Here is a 23,185-nt window from a genome sequence, read left to right on the forward strand (position 1 = left end):
ACCTGTATAAGGGTAGGTACACATGGTCAGTAATTGGCAGCGCTTTGAACGCATCACATGTCTGCTGTGTCCAAAGCGCTACCGGCTATTGAACACAGGTGAGTCTGCATGTGCTCATTGAACCATGCAGATTCTCGGCGTCCAATACATTGTACAGGTGAAATTTATCTTGCAGAGACTCGTGTCTCCATAAGATAAATTGACATGCTGTGGTCTGGAAAGGCGCGCCTCATGTCTGTCTCCTCGGGTGAGCCGCGGGCGTCTGTGGGCACATAGTGGGCATGGGATTTCTTGAAATCCCATCCACTATGCTGTAACATCTGGACGCTGTGGGTTGGACGCTGCGCAAGTGCATGCCGTTTCACTACATGGCAAAATTACACTATGTCCTATGGATGCATTGAGCATATGTACCAATACTTTTCCGGGATCATATCTGGTTATAATTTGCACATTTACACCAGCTACATAAGAGGAGTCACAACCTTATTACGGCTGCAGTAAAGCGAGTCACCCTCCTGGTCACAACCATCGCCTGTGCTATGAAACGGACATGGTTGACGTGTGTTCACCAGTGAATTTTCTTCTGGACTGATTGTCCTGCAGAGACACCTCTTCCTATCTTTTTCCAATATATTAGTTTAAGTTGTAGACTTAGGCCTCTTTCACACTTTCGTCTTTACAGATCCATCGCAATGCGGCGTTTTGGGAAAAAAACGGATCCTGCAAATGTGCCTGCAGGGTGCGTTTTTTCCCATAGACTTGTATTAGCGACGGATCGCGATGGATGGCCACACGTCGCATCCGTCGTGCGACGGATCCGTCGTGTTTTGGCGGACCATCGTCACAAAAAAAGTTCAATGTAACATTTTTTGTACGTCGCGTCCGCCATTTTCGACAGCGCATGCGCTGCCGAAACTCCGCCCCCTCCTCCCCGGACTGCAGAATGGGCAGCGGATGCGTTGAAAAACTGCATCCGCTGCTCACGTCGTGCAACAAATTCACAACGTCCATCGGTACGTCGGCCCGACGCATTGCGACGGGCCCGTACCGACGGAAATGTGAAAGAGGCCTAAAAGCTAAAGGACACACACCTTGCCTTCCATAATTCTGACTTGGGGAAGAGCAAAATGGAAGATAAAATTTAAGACACGACTCAATTGTCTTTTAATATACTTTTTATTTTTAAAACACTAAGAAGCTGTTTTGCATCATAAAAGTGGGTTTTGGGTCTTTCTCATACAATAAAATCTTTCTATTTTACTGCTGCTTCATCTATGGCCAGGTTGGTATTGTTAACCATTTTGAACCCATATTCTTTTTGCTGTGATATCACTAAGTTTGCCACGTCTGCGTTAAAATATGCAATTTTACTGTTATTAACTGTTTGTGTTAATTTTATTGCAGGGATGTAGCAGAAAAATGTATGGCTTCCTGAGAGGAACCAAGCAACTGCAAGTGTTAAGATTCCTTGGGATCGCTATCGGGGTTACCCAGATCCTCGCTATGATTCTCACCATCACCTTGCTGTGGGCTTTGTACTATGATAAGAAGGATCCAAAAACCGAACCCATCCTACCTCTGAGCCATGAAGATGCCCAGCACAAGTGCCACACAGCGGACATGCTACCACCCAACCACACAAGGATTTCTGACCCAAGGACTACTGCGAATGGATTTAACATATACCTGGAAATGGATGAGTTGTGATTGTCGGCCATATAAGTGTCCCTACATGATCGACACAATAGAGGAGTTCACTGTGTAAGAAGCCATGTATGTCAGATCTGACTTTTAATGTACTTTTTTCAAGAAAGTAAGCCATGTTGGATTGTGGATATATCTATACATATGTAATAACTAATTCTTGTTACCACAGACTGTACGGAATCAACGTCTGATCAATGGCAGACAGGGATGGAAAATAAACCAAGTATGTCCAGCTAAATATTAGTGCAGAGCTGAGTCTGCAGGTTTGACCTTTGGCAGAAAGTGGATTCATCGATCACTAGCTCCTTTATTCATGGATTCAGGGATGAGGATCTTATCTGATTCCTTTCCGTAATGGTTGTGTACATGCTATTTATGTGATATACTGTATTAAAGGCGTAAAAGGGATAGGGGGACATGCTTCCATTGACACAGGGACAGTTTTGCTGGGGAATGTTTCCCTGGAGGTAAAACAAATCTTTTGCTCTGACAAATTCAGACAGATTTGAAAAGAGATACCTACGTCTTCTGTGAGATACGGCGAGATTTGCTGGAATATTTCTTTCAAGCTCCCCATCAGTCTAGTTAAGTTTATGAGCGGTGATTGTATTTATTGCTACCAATTCATTGCTAAATAATAGAAATTAACGAGCTACAAGAGCAGCTGGCATTGATCAGTAGTCTGAGGGTATAGGTAGGCTTGTAAGGAATGGTTCACCCCTTTGTATAATTCCTTTTTAAAAAAAATGAAGCATTGCGCAGTTTTTATTGAAAGCAATAAGATGTTCACAATCAGAAAAGTGGATCTCCTCTACACTCAGAAATCTGGTTTTCTAAACCAGTAAAACACCTTAATGCACAAAGGAAAAAAGCTGTATGATAATTTTATTATATGACTGCTGAGACCCCGATTCCAGGCTTGGTCACATGCTCCACAGATTGCTGTAGATTCCATACAATCAGTGTTTTATCAGTAGGAGATTCACTGCTGGACTAGGTGCTGCAGTCAGGCTAATCTGTGTAACCCCTTCCTCACCACTGATTGGCTGCTTGCTGCTAATATACAGTGTGCACAGAAAGCTGCTAATCAGGGGTGTGGGTGCGGTTATACAGAGATCAGCTTTTGAGCACTGCTACATCTGCACAAGGAAAAACAGGTATACTATCAAGCAGCCCAGTAAGTGACACATTGCTGGAATCAGGCTCTCTTCCCTTACAACATGCTACTATCTGATTCCTGATTCCATAGCAAAAATCTGTTGACAGATTCCTATGATAAAACATGGATCCTAATGTTTTTTTCTTACTGAGCGATTCAGTTTTAGTGTTTATACAATATATTGTAGTTTGTCTTTCTGAAAGTCTTTACACTGGTTCCCTGCTAATACGAAATACGGCTTTGTTTTGTTCTCGCCTTACTGTTGAAATGTAATATAACAATGGCCTAAAATGTGTTGTCCAATAATTGTCCCTCGCTGGAGTATACCTGGATCTGTTCTACGTAGTCAGTGGTCCTCACAAGATCCATGGTCTTACTGACTATAAAAAATTTTAGGTCAAAAGTTTAAGGAGAAAGTTAGAATAATACAATAAGCAGTCATTCAAAAGATCGTATGTTATGTCTGAGTGCTGGAAAAAACGGACAGCACTCGGACCAATGTTATTCAATGGGACAGTGTAGATTTTTTTTCTCTGCGTGTGGAAAAAAAATCGCAGCATTCTTTAGTTTCTTCCTTAAATCAGATGAGTCACCCATTCGTCTATGGGTGCTTATAAAAATCAGATGCCATATGGAGACACAATGTAGCATCCGATATTTACGGATACGTTACAGTTCTGTAACATTGGAAACTGTAAGTGGTCCTGAGAATGATTAATAGCTGCTGAGTAAAAAATAGACTCCACATGGATAAGTGAGAAAAAGCGTCCCACCTTCCTGAAGAAACTGAGTGATTTTTTTTTTAATACGTTTGTGTGACCCGACCCAAAGTGGGAGCCTGTGCTGATGTGATGGTCTGAACCTCCTAGCCGCAGCTTGTAATGCTCCCCCATGTACTCTGTAACAGAACTGGCGAATATAGTATGTAGCTGACAACTCTGTTACATGTGACAGAGTAATCATAGGGACACATACCGTATATGTGATACTCAAACATAATATTTCGGACCCTGGAGATTATTACACATGGATAAGGTACTGAGACATTCAAATATAGCGTCAACTGAGAAGTCAATAAAACCACAACGATATGTTCACACCTGGCTTTTCCGCATAAAAATGCAAGTTATGGCGGGAAAACTGTTTTGATCCTTTTTTTTGTACCAATCCATTTTAATCCCAATAGAGAGAATATGCAGAGACCGTGATGCCAGCGCTGATTGGGTCACAACACCGCATCACAGCCCTGGAGAGAGTGAGTGCCGGCACCGAGGGAACAGAGGCAGCACGGGAGGGGAGTATAGTTTTTTTATTTTTTTCGGGGCATGACATTTAGTTTAAGGGGTTGTTCTAGTAGTGGACGACCCCTTTAATTTCTCCATTGTCCATCGGACTGCACACGGCTGACATCCCAGTGCAGTCCAGTGAACAGAGCAGTGGACATAGTAAAGCGCAGTTTGTTTTTTTACATCAAAGTGCTCCTGGGACACAGCTGAAACCAGAAAAGCCTTTTAACTCCAATGCTAGAGTAAATAAATATTTTCACAAATGGATTGTTGAAGTGCGCCGTACCGGTACTCACAAATACAATTGCCATAGAAAATGAATATATACTACAGTAAGAGCTGGAGAATAAGGGACAGGTCACCGAGGAATTATTTCAGCTAGCGGGTATGCAGGTTATAGAGATACAATGGCTAAACCTTTTTATTCTTCTGTTAAAAAATATAATAATTTTGACTGTCCCTTGGTTTGTTACTCTCAATTGTTTCTAATCCTTAAATATAATATAAAATTGGAAAAATATGTGAAGTAAACACAATTTCTTTATATTAATGTGATAGAGTACCCTCTCCCTTAAACTGAACCTGTCACCTGATTTCACCATACAATTTGCATATATTCGTAAACAGATATCTTACACCTGATGAGGCTTGTGTACTTACTTTGAAAATCCATGTCTGAATGGCTGGTTAATAATTTTTTTTAAAGTTTCCTGCCCTTGTGTTAAAATGAGCAGATTTAAAAGTTCAACTTAGACCTTTGTCATACATTCGTCATTTTTATCGTACGTGAAAGCGCTTTGGATCCAAGTTTTCATCAGTGTTGAATCAGCAATTTTTTTTTCCATTTTATTTTTTTAAATTGCACTCAGATGCCATCCATGATTTTCACAGACCCAGTTATTGTGTGGGTAATTTTGATCCATGACTCGGATGAAAAAGGAGCATGCCTCCATGATTTTTATTTTACTGACCCATGGTCCACAAAGAAAACATGGCCATAGCAGTAACACCTTGGACTTTAATGGGTACGTGTTCTATCCGTGAAAATCACTGGTAGAACATGTATATATTTTATGAATGTCAAATGAGGCCTTAAGCTGGGCTCATAAAATGCTCATTTTAATATCAGAAACAAAGCCATTCCAACATGAATTTTCAAAGTAAGTACACCAGTCTCATCAGGTGCACGAGACCCATTGCAGCCTGCATTGTCAAATCTGGTGACATATTCACTTTAATCTTGAATATGTTGCCATCTAAATAATTGTACAGTATAGATAAATGATGATTAAATGGTAGCTTAGATAACTTACTAATGTAGACCTGAAGGACACATGCTTTGTTCCTCTGCTAGCGACATCTCTGGGCCACCTTTTTGCGCAATGTTTTATGATCAATTTGAGTATTGTTTTATCAAGGATCCATTAAATAACCTGCTCAGTTTTGCATTTTTCCCCCACTTGTTGTGTAATGACTACCACTATAATATTAGATTTTGCTCCTGTCAGATGGGAATTATCTTGTATAACTTCTTTCTTTTGGGGTATTATTAATAGGTAATGTTTTAAAAAAAAGAGCTAAAATGATTAAGTCTTCTAGTTTTCCCCTTGTTAACAGTTTGCCGTTACAGTAATAAAGTGTAAAAATAGAATTGACTTTCCGACGCTCTGTTAGATGTGTGCCTGATAGATGGCCATTGGTGGTCAGGATAGAACTTAGAACTATGGTTTAGTTTGATTGTAACTCATTTATTACGTTATCCAGATATTATATATATATATATATATATATATATATATATATATATATATATTTTACAGACCAAAAGTTTGGACACACCTTCTCATTTAAAGATTTTTCTGTGTTTTCATGACTTTGAAAATTGTACATTCACACTGAAAGCATCAAAACTATGAATTAACACATGTAGAATTATATACTTAACAAAAAAGTGTGAAACAACTGAAAATATGTCTTATATTCTAGGTTCTAGAAAGTAGCCACCTTTTGCTTTGATGACTGCTTTGCACACTCTTGGCATTCTCTTGATGAGCTTCAAGAGGTAGTCACCGGAAATGGTTTTCACTTCACAGGTGTGCCCTGTCAGGTTTAATAAGTGTGATTTCTTGCCTTATAAATGGGGTTGAGACCATCAGTTGTGGTGTGCAGAAGTCTGGTGGATACACAGCTGATAGTCCTACTGAATAGACTGTTAGAATTTGTATTATGGCAAGAAAAAAGCAGCTAAGTAAAGAAAAACGAGTGGCCATCATTACTTTAAGTAATGAAGGTCAGTCAGTCTGAAAAATTGGACAAACTTTGAAAGTTTCCCCAAGTGCAGTGGCAAAAACCATCAAGCGCTACAAAGAAACTGGCTCACATGAGGGCCACCCCAGGAAAGGAAGACCAAGAGTCACCTCTGCTTCTGAGGATAAGTTTATCCGAATCACCAACCTCAGAAATTGCAGGTTAACAGCAGCTCAGACTACAGACCAGGTCAATGCCACAGAGTTCTTGCAACAGACACATCTCTACAACAACTGTTAAGAGGAGACTTTGTGCAGCAGGCTTTCATGGTAAAATAGCTGCTAGGAAACCACTGCTAAGGACAGGCAACAAGCAGAAGAGACTTGTTTGGGCTAAAGAACACAAGGAATGGACATTAGACAAGTGGAAATCTGTGCTTTGGTCTGATGAGTCCAAATTTGAGATCTTTGGTTCCAACCACCGAGTCTTTGTGCGACGCAGAAAAGGTGAACGGATGGACTCTACATGCCAGGTTCCCACCGTGAAGCATGGAGGAGGAGGTGTGATGGTGTGATGGTGCTCTGCTGGTGACACTGTTGGGGATTTATTCAAAATTGAAGGCATACTGAACCAGCATGGCTACCACAGCATCTTACAGCGGCATGCTATTCCATCCGGTTTGTGTTTAGTTGGACCATCATTTATTTTTCAAGAGGACAATGACCCCAAACACACCTCCAGGCTGTGTAAGGGCTATTTGACCAAGAAGGAGAGTGATGGCGTGCTACGCCAGATGACCTGGCCTCCACAGTCACCAGACCTGAAACCAATCGAGATGGTTTAGGGTGAGCTGCACCGCAGAGTGAAGGCAAAAGGGCCAACAAAGGGCTAAGCATCTCTGAGAACTCCTTCAAGATTGTTGGAAGACCATTTCCGGTGACTACCTCTTGAAGCTCATCATCAAGAGAATGCCAAGAGTGTGCAAAGCAGTCATCAAAGCAAAAGGTGGCTACTTTGAAGAACCTAGAATATAAGACATATTTTCAGTTGTTTCACACTTTTTTGTTAATTATATAATTCCACATGTGTTAATTCATAGTTTTGATGCCTTCAGTGTGAATGTACAATTTTCATAGTCCTGAAAATACAGAAAAATCTTTAAATGAGAAGGTGTGTCCAAACTTTTGGTCTGTACTGTATATGTATAATTTTTTTCCGGGTGAGGGGGTTATTTAGGGTGAATTATATGAAAATTAGTTATGAGAGTTTGTAGCAAAAAGAAATAAAGAAGCTCACCACGCCAATATTGTTCAGGGTACACCGGAAAGTTGACGAATGGGTGCCGCTTCCTTCTGGTGAAGCTCAGCTATTGTAGAAAGGACAAGGTAAAAGGATTTTCAGGCACTTCCATCCATAAAATTAATCTTTTTATTAGAAATTAATTTAGAAACAGGAGGATCAATCATGATCATAAAACCTCACGTTTTCTATGCATATATATTCATAGTCATGACTAAGGGATATCTCTGGGGGAAGTGGAGGATAAGTACTGTAGAAGTATCATGAACTATGATTTGAATACAACTACAGTTGTATAAGCCTCTATTGTCTGACTGAGTTCCGAGATCAGGGCCTTACTGATGTATAACCAGTGGCATAACGTAAAGCTTGTGAGCCCAAAGAAAAATCTACAACGAGGTTCCTAATATCACTGTCTTTAATAGTATTTTCCATTAATATGGGCCAGACTGACCTTTGGGCCCCCTTACGCTGCAGAGCTTGGGTGCTAGTTACACCCCTGTGTATAACTGTTCTACTGGACTACACTATTCTTAGAAATATTTCTGTATTGCATGAGAATCTGTTTCATTCATGGAATCATTGTATGTATACTTATATGTATATTGAGGGTAGCAAAAAAGGACTTTATTCTAAATGTTTAATTATCTTTATCCATGATGTTTTTATAATAAAAGATGTTATTTTTTTATTCTGTCAATAATACATAAAATATATAATAATGGCACCACTATTGTTTGTATTTGTTATGTGTTCTTATCAGAGTGTGAAAGTTCAATTTTCGTTTGTAATATGCACAATAAGAAAACATATTTCTTGAAATACAGTAACAAAGAAAATAAACTGGAATAATATAAAATGTCTCCTAATTTGTTGGTTAGTATTCATCACTAAACAATTTGTACAAAATCCTTAACAAAAAAAGTTCTATATTTCACTAGAGGCCTTATTGCATAGATATTTTACCCTAGTAGCATTTCTTCTAGGAAAGAACATAGTCCCTCATGAACCCACCATAGAAATCTGTAATTTGAACTCCTAACCACTCCATGTGGTGATGGTGGTGTGCTATGAAATCATCATACTCCACATTGGGGGCTATGGGGCAATTATGCTGCTTATGTGATGCTATGGGGCCATCATACTTCACATAAGGGGGCTATGGTGCCATTATGCTGCAAATAAGGTAGATCGGGACATTTTACTGTGTGCACATCATACTTGATGTAGACGTGCTATGAGGCCATCATATTGTATAAAGGGAGCTATGCGGTCTATCATACATGTAGCGTGCTATAGGGCCATCATTCCGCATATATTTGTCTATCACACTGTATAAAGGGGGCTGAGTCATTGGGTGTAAATAGGGCTATTGAGCAATCATACTGCATATTGGTGGATAAGAGGGCAACATGCTGTGTATAGCTGTAGGTTACCTATAAGGCCATCATAGTGTGTAGAGGGCAGCTATGGGAGTATTCAAACTGCATAAAGTGGGACTATGGGTCTCATATGCTGCATATAGGAAGACTATGGGGCATTAAAATGTGTATAGAGGACTATGCTGACATAATGTATGAAGGGTTATGGGGCATTAAACTACATAAATGGGCCTGTGAAGCTATCATACTGCATATAAGGCTATGGTGGAATTTTACTCTATAGGGGCTCTGGAACCATCAGAATGCCAATAAGGCATTATACTGTGTATAGGGGCTATGGGGACATCATACCATGCATAAGAGTAGCTGTGGAGGCATCATATTGTATACAATGGATTATTGGGGCATTCTATTGTGTAAAGGGAGGCTTTGTGGGCTATTATGCTGAGTATAGGGACTGCAGTCATAATGCTGTATATAGCTGGGCTATGGGATCACGGACTATGCCATCATACTGCATATAGGTTGTCAATAGGTGCATCATACTGTATTTAGGGGTGTTATCTGTCTATCATATTGCACATAGGCAGGGGATAGGGGACAAATATTGCAAATAGGGAGGATGGGACCATCATATGTAAAGGGGGGCTATGACGCAATCATACTGTTTATGGGGGACTATGGAGACATACTGTGTATAGGAAGCAAGCTGTGGGGCACTTCACTGCATATAGGTGAGCTATGGGGTTATACTGCATATAGGTGTAGGGGCTATGGGGACCTTATTATGCATATATGGATTATCAGCGGACAGGTGAGGAATATGGTGTTTTATTATTTTTTATTTTACAGCCCACAGCTGTCGGTTTAGCCTTTGCTGATTAGTAATTATAGGGAGACCCTACTTTAATATTTTTCTAGTGTCCCCCGTAAACTAACCAGTAAAGGCTAACCAAACAGCTGTGAACTGTTATTAATAGCTTGGGAACCTTTAGGGCTATTGGCCCCTTTCCCAGATTATTGACATCAGCCCCCAGCTGTCAGCTTTCCATCTACTGGTTATGAAAATTACTGGGGACCCCATGCCATTTTTTTTTTTATTTATACACAATGTGCACCGCGGATGCTGAATACAGCTTACATAATTGTTGCCTGGTCGCTTTGATCTCGAGGAGACAAGGCAACAATGATGAGAGCTGCCTTCAGCACCCGATGCCTGTAAGCAGCGCGAACTGTACCGCTTTTCCCAGGCGCTGGTATGTGTCACAATTTTGACACCACATGGATGTCATCCATGTGTAATCAGTGTGCATGTGTGCGGGACATTTTGCTTCCCATCCTGCTGTTAAGAAATTGACATCTCACTTGTTTTACCCACAGACATACGGTCCATGAAAACGCACTGACATTTGAATGGGTGTATGTGTCTCCAGTACGTGTGAAAACTGTCACCACACGTACTGCAGACACTGACATGTAAAGGGGAGCTATGGGGCCATCATATTGTGCATAGATGACTATAATACTGCATATATGGGGGCTATTTGTCTATCATACTGCATAAAGAGTGGCTTTGGAGCCATCACAGTGTGTAAAGAGGGTATGGGTCCATCAAACTACATGTAGAGGGGCTGTGGGGCTATCATACTTTGTGTCAAAGGGCTATGGGATCATCATATTGTGTATAGGGAAAAAGAGTTTTGGGGAATTGTACTATGCATAGGGAGTGTGTGAACATCATACTTTGTAAAAAGGAGCTAAGTTGTAAGTTCAGCTATGTTCCTGTATGTACAGTTGTGCTCAAAAGTTTACATACCCCGGCAGAATTTTTGCTTTAACCCCTTTCTGACCTCGGACGGGATAGTACATCAGAGGTCAGATCCCCCTCTTTGATGCAGGGCTCCGGCGGTGAGCCCGCATCAAAGCTGGGACATTTCAGCTGTTTTGAACAGCTGACATGTGCCCGCAATGGCGGCGGGTGAAATCGTGATTCACCCGCCCCTATTATCTAGTTAAATGCTGCTGTCAAACGTTGACAGCGGCATTTAATCGGCGCTTGAGCGCATCGCTGACCTCCGTCACATGATCAGGGGTCAGCGATGCTTCTGCAGAGTAACCATAGAGGTCCTTGAGACCTCTATGGTTACTGATCCCGGATAGCTCTGAGCGCCACCCTGTGGTCAGTGCTCACAGCACACCTGCATTTCTGCTGCATAGCAGCGATCTGATGATCGCTGCTATGTAGCAGCGGCAATCGAGTTGTGCCAGCTTCTAGCCTCCCATGGAGGCTATTGAAGCATGGCAAAAGTAAAAAAAAAAGTTTTAAAAAAAATGTGAAAAAATAAAAAAAAATATAAAAGTTTAAATCACCCCCCTTTCGCCCCATTCAAAATAAATCAATAATAAAAAAAAATCAAACCTACTCATATTTGGCATTGCCGCGTTCAGAATCGCCCGATCTATCAATAAAAAAAAGCATTAACCTGATCGCTAAACAGCGTAGCGAGAATAAATTTGAAATGCCAGAATTACATTTTTTGGGTCGCCACGACATTGAATTAAAATGCAATAACGGGTGATCAAAAGAACGTATCTGCACCAAAATGGTATCATTAAAAACGCCAGCTCGGCACGCAAAAAATAAGCCCTCAATCGACCCCAGATCATGAAAAGTAGAGGCGCTACGGGTATCGGAAAATGGCACAATTTGTTTTTTTTTTAGCAAAGTTTGGAATTTTTTTTCACCACTTAGATAAAAAATAACCTAGTCATGTTAGGTGTCTATGAACTCGTAATGACCTGGAGAATCATAATGGCAGGTCAGTTTTAGCATTTAGTGAACCTAGCAAAAAATCCAAACAAAAAACAAGTGTGGGACTGCACTTTTTTTGCAATTTCACCCCACTTGGAATTTTTTTTCTGTTTTCTACTACACGACATGCTAAAACCAATGATTTTGTTCAAAAGTACAACTTGTTTCACAAAAAATAAGCCCTCACATGGCCATATTGACTGAAAAATAAAAAAGTTATGGCTCTGGGAAGGAGGGGAGCGAAAAACGAACACGGAAAAATGGAAAATCCCAAGGTCATGAAGGGGTTAATTGCTTTTTTTTTCCAGAGAATACGAATATTAACACCAAAACTTTTTCTCCACTCATGGTTAGTGGTTGGGTGAACCCATTTTTGTCAAACTAATGTCTTTTCTTTTTTAAATCATAATGACAACCCAACACATCCAAATGACCCTGATCAAAAGTTTACATACCCTGGTGATTTTGGCCTGATAACATGTACAGAAGTTGATACAAATGGGTTTGAATGGCTACTAAAGGTAATATCCTCACATGTGACCTGTTTGCTTGTAATCATTGTGTGCGCATAAAAGCTGAATGAGTTTCTGGGATCCAGACAGACTCTTGCATCTTTCATCCAGCCACCGATGTTTCTGGATTGTGAGTCATGGGGAAAACAAAATAATTGTCACCGGATCTATGGGAAAAGGTAGTTGAACTGTATAAAACAGAAAAGATAAAAAATATATCCCAGGAATTGATAATGCCAGTCAGCAGCGTTCAAACTGTGATTAACAAATGGAAAATCAAGGGCTCTGTAAAAACAAAAGCATGGTCAGGTAGACCAACAAAATGTCTTCCACAACTGCCAGGTAAATTGTTCGGGATGCAAAGAAAAACCCACAAATAACATCAGCTGAAATACAGGACTCTCTGAAAACTAGCAGTGTGGCAGTTTCAAGATGCACAATAAGGAGACACTTGAAGAAAAATGGACTGCATGGTCGAGTCGCCAGAAGAAAGCCATTACTGGTTAAATGTAACAAAGTATCTCACCTACAATATGCAAAACAGCACAGAGACAAGCCTCAAAACTTCTAGAACAAGGTAATTTGGAGTGATAAGACCAAAATTGAACTTTTTGGCCACAGCCATAAACGATACATTTGGAGAGAGGTCAACAAGGCCTGAGATGAAAGGAACACCATTCCTACTGTAAAGCATGGAGGTGGATCGCTGATATTTTAGGGATTTGTAAGCTACAAAGGCACAGGAAACTTGGTCAGAGTTAAAGGAAAGATGAATGCTGCATGTTATCAGCAAATACTGGAGGCAATTTTGCAATCATCTGCCTGGAAGCTGCGCTTGGGATGTACTTGGATGTTCCAACATGACAATGATCCAAAACACAAGGCCAAGTCGACCTGTCATTGGCTACAGCAGAACAAAGTGAAGGTTCTGGAGTGGCCATCTGTCTCCTGACCTCAATATCATTGAGTCACTCTATGGACATCTCAAGCATGCAGTTCATGCTAGACAGCCCAGGAATTTACAGGAACTGGAGGCTTTTTGTGAAGAAGAGTGGGTAGCTTTAACATCTAAGAAAATAAAGAACCTCATCCATAACTACCACAAAAGACTTCAAACTGTCATTGATGTTAGAGGGGGCAATACACGGTATAAAGAAATGGGGTATGTAAACTTTTGATCAGGGTCATTTGGATGTTTTGGGTTCTCATGATTTAAAAAGAGAAAACACAGTAGTTTGACAATAAATGGCTTCACCCAACCATTAACCATGAGTGGAGAAAAAGTTTTGGTGTTATTCATATTCGCTGGAAAAAAAAGGCCAAGAAAGCAAAAATTCTGCTGGGGCATGTAAACTTTTGAGCACAAAAATGTAATAAGCTTGGCCCTATTCAATTATCTTTATAGTAAGCTTGGTTCTACTCTTGTATCTTTGTAGTAAGCTTGGTTCTGTTCCTATATCTATTTCACAAGTTTGGTTGTAATATCTATGTAGTCAGTTTGGTTTTGGTCCCATATCTATGTATAAAGCTTGGTTCTGTTCCCATGTCTATATTGTAAGCTTGGTTCTGCTAATGTACCTATGTAGTAAGCTTGGTTTTGTTCCTGTAACCATACAATAAGCTTGGTTTTGTTGCAATATCTATGTAGTAAGCTTTATTGTGGTACAATATCTATGCAATAAGCTTGGTTCTAGAATAGTATCTATGTAGTAAGCTTGGTTCTGTTCCTGTATCTACAACATGTAGTAAGCTTGGTTCTGGTCCTATATTTCTGTGTAGTACGCTTGATTCTATTAACGTAGTGTCACTTTTCTGGTAAAGATGAGTCTATTTATAAGCTAATGTATTGAGTTTGGTGTAGTGGACTAATAGATTTATATTTAGGATGCTGATGTTCAACATCTAAGACAACCTTATATCTAGTTGTCTATCATGGTCTATATCACTGAACTATGCTCCATCACCTACTATGATCCGCTAAAAAGTGGCAAGGGCATTCTTCGTGCTGAATGGCATCATGGTGGACTAGTACAGTCTGAATGGGATAATATAAGCAGAGCATTCCCATGCCTCCCAGGTCAGGGGAATCTGCCAATATCCCCAGCTAAGATCCATGTTGGTCAGGTACTTGGCTCCTGATCAAGCAGCTCATCTATGCTTGCATTGGGTACCCATCTTTGACAGTGACAGCATTGAGCTCCCTGTTGTAGTCCATGCTGAATTGGGTTGGCCAGTCTTTCTTTGGGATGAGAACAACAGGTAAGGTCCAAGCACTGCTGGATGGTTGGATGACCCCCAGCTTCAGCATCTCATCTATCTCCTGGCGCATGTGCTGCTGTACCTCAAGGGTGACCCGATATTCTGAATACCACATTGGTGAGTGATCCCCAGTGTCCATGTGATGGATGGACGACTCTGTCCTTCCAGGCTTGTTGCTGAACAAATCCCAGAAGGGGTGTAGGGTTGCCCTCAGCTAGGACTATTGGTCCAACATGAGCTGGTGACAAACCTACACATCCTCGATGGTCCCACTCACCCTAGCCTGGGCAAGCATATCCAGGAGGGTACAGGCCTCTCGCTCATGGTATGCAGTCATCGTGTTCACATGGAAGGTCTGCTTTCCCCTGGCGTGGTCCAGGGTGACCAGGTACATTATGGCATTGAGCTGCTGGTGCATGAGATACGGGTCTTCCCAGGTAACCTGAAACTTTTCCTGGAGTACAGGGACCAGTACCCACTTCTTTTGACTTACCATGTAGGTCCTCTCACATGCATGCTGGTCGTACCATCGCTTCTGGTAGGCCTGGGCTTGGGTCATATTATCGTGCACGAGTTGTGCCAAGGTCAGCATCTTGTCACCGAAGCGTATGACATTCTCGATGACCAACACTTCAGGAGTGGCTATGTCTACTTCCTAGACCTCTTTCACCAGAGCCAGGGGCCCCTGCACACGTCGCCCATACAAGAGCTCAAAGAGGGAGAACACTGGTTGAAGACTGTGGAACCTCCCGGTAGGCAAATCGCAGGCGTGGGAGGTACCAGCCCCAGATGCACCCGTGGGAGTCTACCAACAATTTAAGTATCTGCTCCAGGGTGCCATTGAACTTTTTGCAAAGGCCGTTGGTCTGTGGGTGGTAAGTGCTCTAGATGTTGCACCTGTATCTGCTAACTGAGGGACTCCATCAGGTGCGACATGAACTGGGTCCTCCGGTTGGTGAGCATTTCCTGGGGAAAACCCACTCAGGAGAAAATCTTCAAATGGATGACAAGGCTATCACTTCTGGGTACAAGGTGGCATAGTCTACTACCATCAGTACAAAGCTTTTTCCGGAGCTGCTGGGAGTGGCTATTGGACCAACCAAATCCACAGCCACCCTTCTGAAAGGCTCTTCAAAAATTGGCAGAATTACCAGTGGGGCTTTGGGGCTCTTCTCTGCCTGTCTCATTATCTAACATGTATCGCACGAACGGCAGTGGATAGCCACATCGGTCCCCATCCTTGGCCAGTAGAAATGTTGAGCTAGCATGGCCTTTGTCTAAATGATCCCTAGATGTCCGGTCATTGGAATCTCATGTGCAATCCTCAACAACTCCGCCCTGAATGGATAGGGTACCACCAACTGTCGGTCCCTAGGCCACACCACAGTGAACCCTGCTGGACCGTTGCCCAGAACAGCTGTCCTTGGTTCCAGACCACCCTCTCAAGGTCTGAGTCCAAGGAAGACTGTGCCACCTGCTCCTTGAGAGCTTTCAGACTGTTGTCAGTTTCCAATGCAGTCTGAAACCCCTGGCTAGACGTGGCCATAATAGGCAAGACTGCCACGTCTTCTGTCAGTTCCCCAGGACTTGTCTCCTGGCTTCTGTCTGATCTGACAACAAAAAACCATGAGAGGAAAAACCTCCACTAACTATAGACAAAAAAACACCAGTACACAGGCAAAGGTGCTTACCTGTGATGGCCTCTGACCAATTGCACTGTCAAGGTGCAGCGGACCCAAGTTAAGATGGCAACTGCACAGGTGCAATAATACCGATGAGACAGCCAGCCTACAATCAGGGATTGGCCACTTGGTACACCAGAGCAAACCGATAATCTGTATGTGGCATGTTCACATAGAGAATGCAGAGTAACTAGTGCTGACTAATGCATCCTGTGTGAACAGAGGCCACAGTTTACAGAGCCATCTAGGGCCCAACTGCACCCCGAAAAATATAAAGTGCACAAAAACATAACAATGTATGCAAGGTATTGGTTGATACTATGGCCACAATACTTAAGCTGGCAACCCATGTCAAGGGTCCTTACATCTTGCCAGTCCTAATCTAACAACAAAAAACCATAAGAGGAAAAAACTCCACTAACTATAGACAAAAAAAACAGTACACAGGCAAAGGTGCTTACCTGTCACGGCCTCTGACCAATTGCACTATCAAGGTTCCATCTGATCTGGCAGCCACTTGATTGGAAGAGGGGAAGCCGTCAGACCCCTGAAGGGCCCCTGACAATGGCCACATTTGCTGCAACCACGGGTAGTGCCCACTTCTCATCTGCTTCTGACCAAGCAGACTTGACTTGGCCCTCTGACATCCCAGTTGTGGAGGAACCCTGCAATGAGACCTTACCTGGAAGCCCTATATCTCCTAGAACAGCCCTGCCCTCAATTGCATGCTCCTCCTTCACAGCTGTCTGCCCCCTTTCATGACAACCTCACAGGACAACTGGTTCCAGCATGCTGCATACAGCTTGCTTGATTGATCTCCTTCCCCCAAGGGGAGATGGACACAGTCCATCACCCACCCGCACATCCCCATCAGTAGGCATGCTAATCACATTGACATCAACAGGGGTGGACATTACATTGTTGTCTGGAGGATCAGGCCTGGAGCCACATACTGGGACACAAGCCACTCTATGTCTGTTCCAAGCAAAACAATCGTGGGGATATTCAAAGTTACCTCCACTTCCAGCACTCCCTTCCTGGTGACTGAGTCCAAATACACCTTGGTGATGGGCAGCACTTGTTCAAGTCCTCCAATCCTGGAGACAGCAAGTACCATCCTGTGGAGACACCAGCTCAGGCTGCACAAGAGTCATCTCAGCGCCGGTGTCCCGTAGTTCCATGGCCATGGCCTGACCTACGTGATGGGTTGAAAGGTGTCAAGGGACCTCCCACCAACCCAGCTCTCACAGAAAACAGTCGATGGTTTCTGGAATGGGCATGGGCTTTTCTGGCGCATGGGACACATGGCTTTGAAGTGTCCCGGCTGTTTTCAGAGATGACATAGTCAGAGTTCCCCCACCGATGTGGAGAGAGAATCATGAGCAGGTGCCCCCTTGGGCTTGGGGGCAGGGACAGCAGGCACCACATTCATCTTACTCCCTCTCCAGCCAGCAGGTTTCTTGGCCTCTGGAGTCCAGTTTTTGGAGTATTCTTCATCAAATGTTGCTGTTGCAGAGGCCCCTTTAGGCTTCCGATCATGGAGATACTGCTGGAGGTCCTCTGGGCAGTTCCATAAAAACTGCTCAGTGGTGATGAGCTCCTTCAGCTGCTAGACAGTGGTAAACTCCAATCCCGTAGTCCATTGGCCGACTGATCTCATGTGATCAGCCCAGGTGTCTGCAGGACCCAGGGGTTAAGTCATACTGCTGGACTAGAGCCTACTTGGTGTCCTTATAGCTCAGGCTGGTCTTGCTTGGCAAGTACCCAAAGATTTCCTGGACCTTACTCCTGAGGTGAGGGGTTAAGAACAGTAACCACTGGTCTTCAGGCAGATGGTACTAATGGCAAGTGCTTTCAAATGCCAGCAAGAAAGTGTCCAAGTCCTCTCCTTTGTCCAACAGGGGGAAGTCCTCTGCATGTGGCTGGAGTTGAAGCATTTGTTGCTGGTGCTTGTGTTTCCGCTGCATCTTCCTTGCGACGTTCTGCTGCTTCCACTGCCTCATGACATTCTGCTCTGAGGGTCTCATAGGAGCCCTTGTCTCCTTCCTTCTGGCCAGGACAGTTTGCAGAAGTGTATCCAAGCCTGCCTGGCTGAGGTGATGGGCAGGTGGTGAGTGGCCGACTGCAGGACCAACCGCTGGCAACTGGCTCCTTGTGGAACCTGGGCTGGACTCCCACTCTGCTTGAGCAACATCATCTTCCACCTCCTCCCCAACATCCGTAGCATTGGCCAACTCCCTGGCTCTGCCCCTGGAGCTACTGGCCATCCTTGCAATCTTTTGTCACTGACACAGAGCTGCAACCTGATGCACCCACACACCTTACAGTATTTGAACATGGACTGTGTAGTGCTGAGCTGATCTTAGGACCTCAGCTGCAAAAGCTACTGCTGGTAATCTTTAGTGTCTGGGAGTACGGGTCCAACACTCACACACACTATTATCTCGATCCCATCGCTCTGCCACCACTTATGAAGGATGCACCACTTATGAAGAGATCACACAGAATCCCACCGATGCCACCACATGTGATAAACCCGCAGGTTCACACTGAGCACATGTGACAGACATGAGAGTCTGGAGATGCTGTGGAGAATGTTCTGCTGCCTGCAACATCCTCCAGCATGAACGGTTTGGCAGTGGGTCACTAATGATGTGGAGAGGCATTTCTTTTGAGGGTCACATAGCCCTCTATGTCCTAGCCAGATGTACCCTGACTACCATTAGGTATCGGGATGAGATCCTCAGACCCATTGCAAGGCCATATGCAGGTGCACTGGGCCCTGGGTTCCCTCTGATGCATGACAATGCTAGTCTTCATGTGGCTGAGGTGTGTCAGCAGTTCCTGCATGAGGAAGGCATTTATGCTATGGACTAGCCCACCAGTTCCACAGACCTGAATCCAATCGAGCACATCAGGGATATGTTGTCTCGTTCCATCCACCATCACCATGTTGCACCACAGACTGTCCAGGAGTTGACAGATTCTTAAATCCAGGTCTGGGAGGAGATCCCTCAGAATAACATCCGTTGCATCATCAGGACCAAGTCCAGGCATTGCAGGGAGGTCATACAGGCATGTGGAGGCCACACACATTACAGAGCATCATTTCTTTGTCTTGCGGCATTTCTACTGAAGTTGAATCAGACTGTAATTTAATTTTCCACTTTGATTAGTTTTGATTTACATAGATCATTTTAATATTAATGTTTTACTGTTCTCAATGCATTTCACTATGTAATAAATGAAAATTTGCAACAGGAATATTTAATTTAGTGATATCTAGGATGTGATCTTTTATAATTCCTTTTATTTTTTGGAGTAGTGTACAATGGTCAGATATGCAAATACCTGACCAGGACAAAAGATATAAACAGATGGATCATGTCAATTACCAGGTTGATGTTCGACTATGTGTGCACTGTGCTGCAGGGGGCATGGGCTGCCAGCTGGGTCCTAGGTCCTTCACAGCATGTTACTCGATGTGACCCCCCTTTCGAAGTGGACCACATACGTAACAGAGAGAGGCCACATGGCTTTACACTAGCCTTTGTCCCTTTTGGGTCATTCCCCTCCTGCCCTCTGGGCTGAACCTAAATCCCCTACCCTTGCCTCTAGCAGCTAAAAACTCCCAAACTGAAAATGGGTCATAACTCCTTAATGGACAGTCCTAGAGAGGCGGTTTTGGTGCCATTGGATCCAGCCGGGCCCCGCTACGCATCGAGGCTAAACACATCTTTGCTACCTGGTTCTTACTAGCCATTCTACAGTATGTATCTTCCCAACCTGTGGTGCTAGAATGGATCGAGACCCTAGAAGGTGTTCGGTCCAATCCAGAGATCTCGAAAACACCGGTGTGTGATCAGAACATATGATAAGTCCATATTCTTCTTACGAAATCATAGCTGTTGGAATAAAGGAGTTAGACCGCATGGTACCCACTTGGCAAGCAAGCCTTTTGTTCTGACCTTAGTTGGCTCAAGGTATGAGATCTGTCACAGCCTTTTGAGGCTTGACCACCTGGCATCCTGTTACAGCTGCACATGGGAGGGGGTTTTATAATCCCATGAAAAATAGGATACCAATGATTGACATAAAACTATATCTCCAATTTTATTCACACTTACCAGTAATGCAAAAAAATTCCAAAACAAAATCTTGGTTCTTCTAAATGTTTGTGTTTTTACTAACAGCTAAATAATTTATCTAGGATTGTAAATGCGTGTGTGATTCCATTAAAAAAACAACACCAGTAATAATTTTTTTAATGCCCTATTAATTCAGCTGCTTTAATGCAGCCACCAGACGCAAGCAGGCTAAAGATGGGCTGCCAGAACTCATGAACAAATGTTTTGTTACTGCCCCTAGTGCAAAAATTTGTAAGCCAGACCCTGGTTTGGTCCATCATGATGTTTGTTCATTGCTCGCTTTTGATTAAAACCAGTTAATATCACACTGATAAGAATAACTGGTGTATTATCCAATTGTCTGGGGATCAGTCTATGTGCCAGTATTGTTCTGTGTTTACTTGCATTTAGAAATGTTCCTGTTTTCTTATACACTCACTATAATGATAAGAGATTCCACACTATTCATATCTGTCTTCTAAGGTTTTTTTTAAGCAATACTGTAAAAAGTCCTTCTAGCTGAAACAATTGCCAGTGTTTTTATCTAGATTGAAGGAGAAAAATAACAATCATCAGAAAAAGAAAATAGGAAAACGTTTCTGACAACTGTAGGGATAGAAAGAAAAGTTTCTTATTGTTGCAAGAAGAAAGATATCTTGAAAGTGGCAAGACTTCTGCTACATCTCCTATAAATGGTCGACCCTTAACTTGACAGCAAAAACAGTCTATTTTCATTCTGCGGGTAAAATGCTGGATTATCTGAGAACTTTAGTAAAATATATTTCTTGCTGTTTGTGAACATAACATTGCATTTTACCTTTGAAAAATATGAAAAGAAAAATAATGGCAGGTCAATATTTTTTTATATTTATTCCTTATCTTAAAATTGAGGATCTACGTTACATATTTGGCTGTAACAAAATATGTTCTTGAGAAATAGCTTTAAGATAATGAGGAATCTGCTTGGTGGATAATTTGTGGTGGATGATGATCCCATGGGAGACTGATTTATATAATTTACTGTAAAACTTCAATCCAAAATGAAAAATCTGCTGTCACATAGTGTTTGTATGTGTTCTCATACATTTCATTGGAATAGCTTTCTGCTTCCTATATTTACTATAAATGTACTAAATCTGCTGCGGATATACAGTATATAGAGCTGTGCTATACATCTACATGAAGTTTGAAAAATCTATGCATATTCAAAAACTACCACATGAGCTGGGAACGATTTTTAGCCAGAAATTTCTGCAACAAATCGAGTGTGAATCTATTCATTCCATCAGCATAGGTTCTATAATAAAGCAGCTCATGGCTGATGTTTTTTCCACCCCAGGAGTTTAAGAACTGTATATTCATCTTTACCTTTTCCTACACAGATATGAGTTGTTATGGCAGGTGCACAAAGTGATATCAGATTTTGCTGTGGAGTAAGTGACATCTACACTGAACTAACAGGATATATACTAATTACAATTAGAGTTGAGTGAATTTTTCAAAATTCGGTTCCGATTATGATCATCGGTGAATATTGTTTTTGCATTATTCACCGAACACAACCAGACGTCATTGGAGTCAATGGGAGTAGAAATTACCGAACATCTTCAGAACCGATCATCAAACATAAATTCGGCATGGAATAGGGTACAAATATGGCACAAATATGGCAATTTCAGATTCGGCGACCAATTCTGAACATATTTGCTCAACTCTAATTACAATGTCAATCTAGCACACAAATCAGTGATCAAACCAACAAACCAATAAAAAATTGCATGTCATTTGCTATCACAGAGCAGTCTAAGGGGCATCGTTTTCCAGCTTCAATGACATATTGGAGGATTAAAGGGGCCATATATTACATTGCATATGTACATTGACAGGAAGGGTTGGATAACCCATTTAATGAGGAGGAACCTTGTAAGATAAAAGTAACAAAGATTTACCATATGACTAAAGACTTGTCCAGCAGTTCAATAAGAAGATTAACAGTTGTAAAATTTGAGTTCTTTACTAGGCCTTACAGGTCTCCTTAAAGTGGCTGTCTAGGTTTGGCAAGCTTGCCTTCAGTCACACTACATGACTATGTCACTATGTGACTGTCTCTGATGATGCAACTGGGCGGAACCTCTGAGGTCATTTTGATTAAGAGCCGGCTCCCACAATTAAGGAGCGGGGTTCCATCTACTAATCATAATGACCTTAGAGGTCTGACCCCATCGACAGGGCGGACTGGAGAAGAAGCTTTTTCCCCATAGACATGACTTCAGCAAAGGATTCTGAATCCCTGGCAGGAGTGGTCTGTGACTGCTCTGTGACGGGGAAGAATGGCTCCAGACACAACAGGCATCTAAGCTGCAATTACCTACCTGTTAGTGCTTAGATACATGCTTTGTTTTTTCTAAAGTCCCAGATACCACCTTTAAAATTATTCTTAGTAACTAATATCAAACAGATAACATATTTCTTTTAAAGACAGTGATGTAAATAATATGTCGCCTTAGATCTCTTCATCAAATTTTTCATGTGTTCTTACATTTCCATATAATATGAATGAAACCGCTCATTGATCTCATTAATAAATTAATACTACATACAAATTATTATTGTTACTATTCATTCAGGCATTTTTATGATACAAGCAAACGACGTGTTCATAACTTTTTTTATTGCAAAATTATTCTCAGGGTAAAACTTTAATCATAAA

General features: G+C 42.1%; 1 protein-coding gene across 4 annotated transcripts in view; it reads left to right on the plus strand.

Moving 5' to 3' along the window:
• TSPAN12 (tetraspanin 12) overlaps positions 1 to 7,355 on the plus strand; it is a 435,306-nt gene extending 427,951 nt beyond the window's left edge. For all 4 annotated transcript variants that reach the window (XM_077264986.1, XM_077264987.1, XM_077264985.1 and 1 more), the window contains one exon: positions 1,408 to 7,355. In XM_077264986.1, coding sequence (XP_077121101.1) covers positions 1,408 to 1,710 — 303 coding nt within the window. In that variant the 3' untranslated portion in view covers positions 1,711 to 7,355. The remainder of the gene's footprint in view (positions 1 to 1,407) is intronic.
• The last annotated feature ends 15,830 nt before the right edge of the window (positions 7,356 to 23,185 follow it).

Source organism: Ranitomeya variabilis, chromosome 5, assembly GCF_051348905.1.
Source record: "Ranitomeya variabilis isolate aRanVar5 chromosome 5, aRanVar5.hap1, whole genome shotgun sequence".
Taxonomy (NCBI): Eukaryota; Metazoa; Chordata; class Amphibia; order Anura; family Dendrobatidae; genus Ranitomeya; species Ranitomeya variabilis.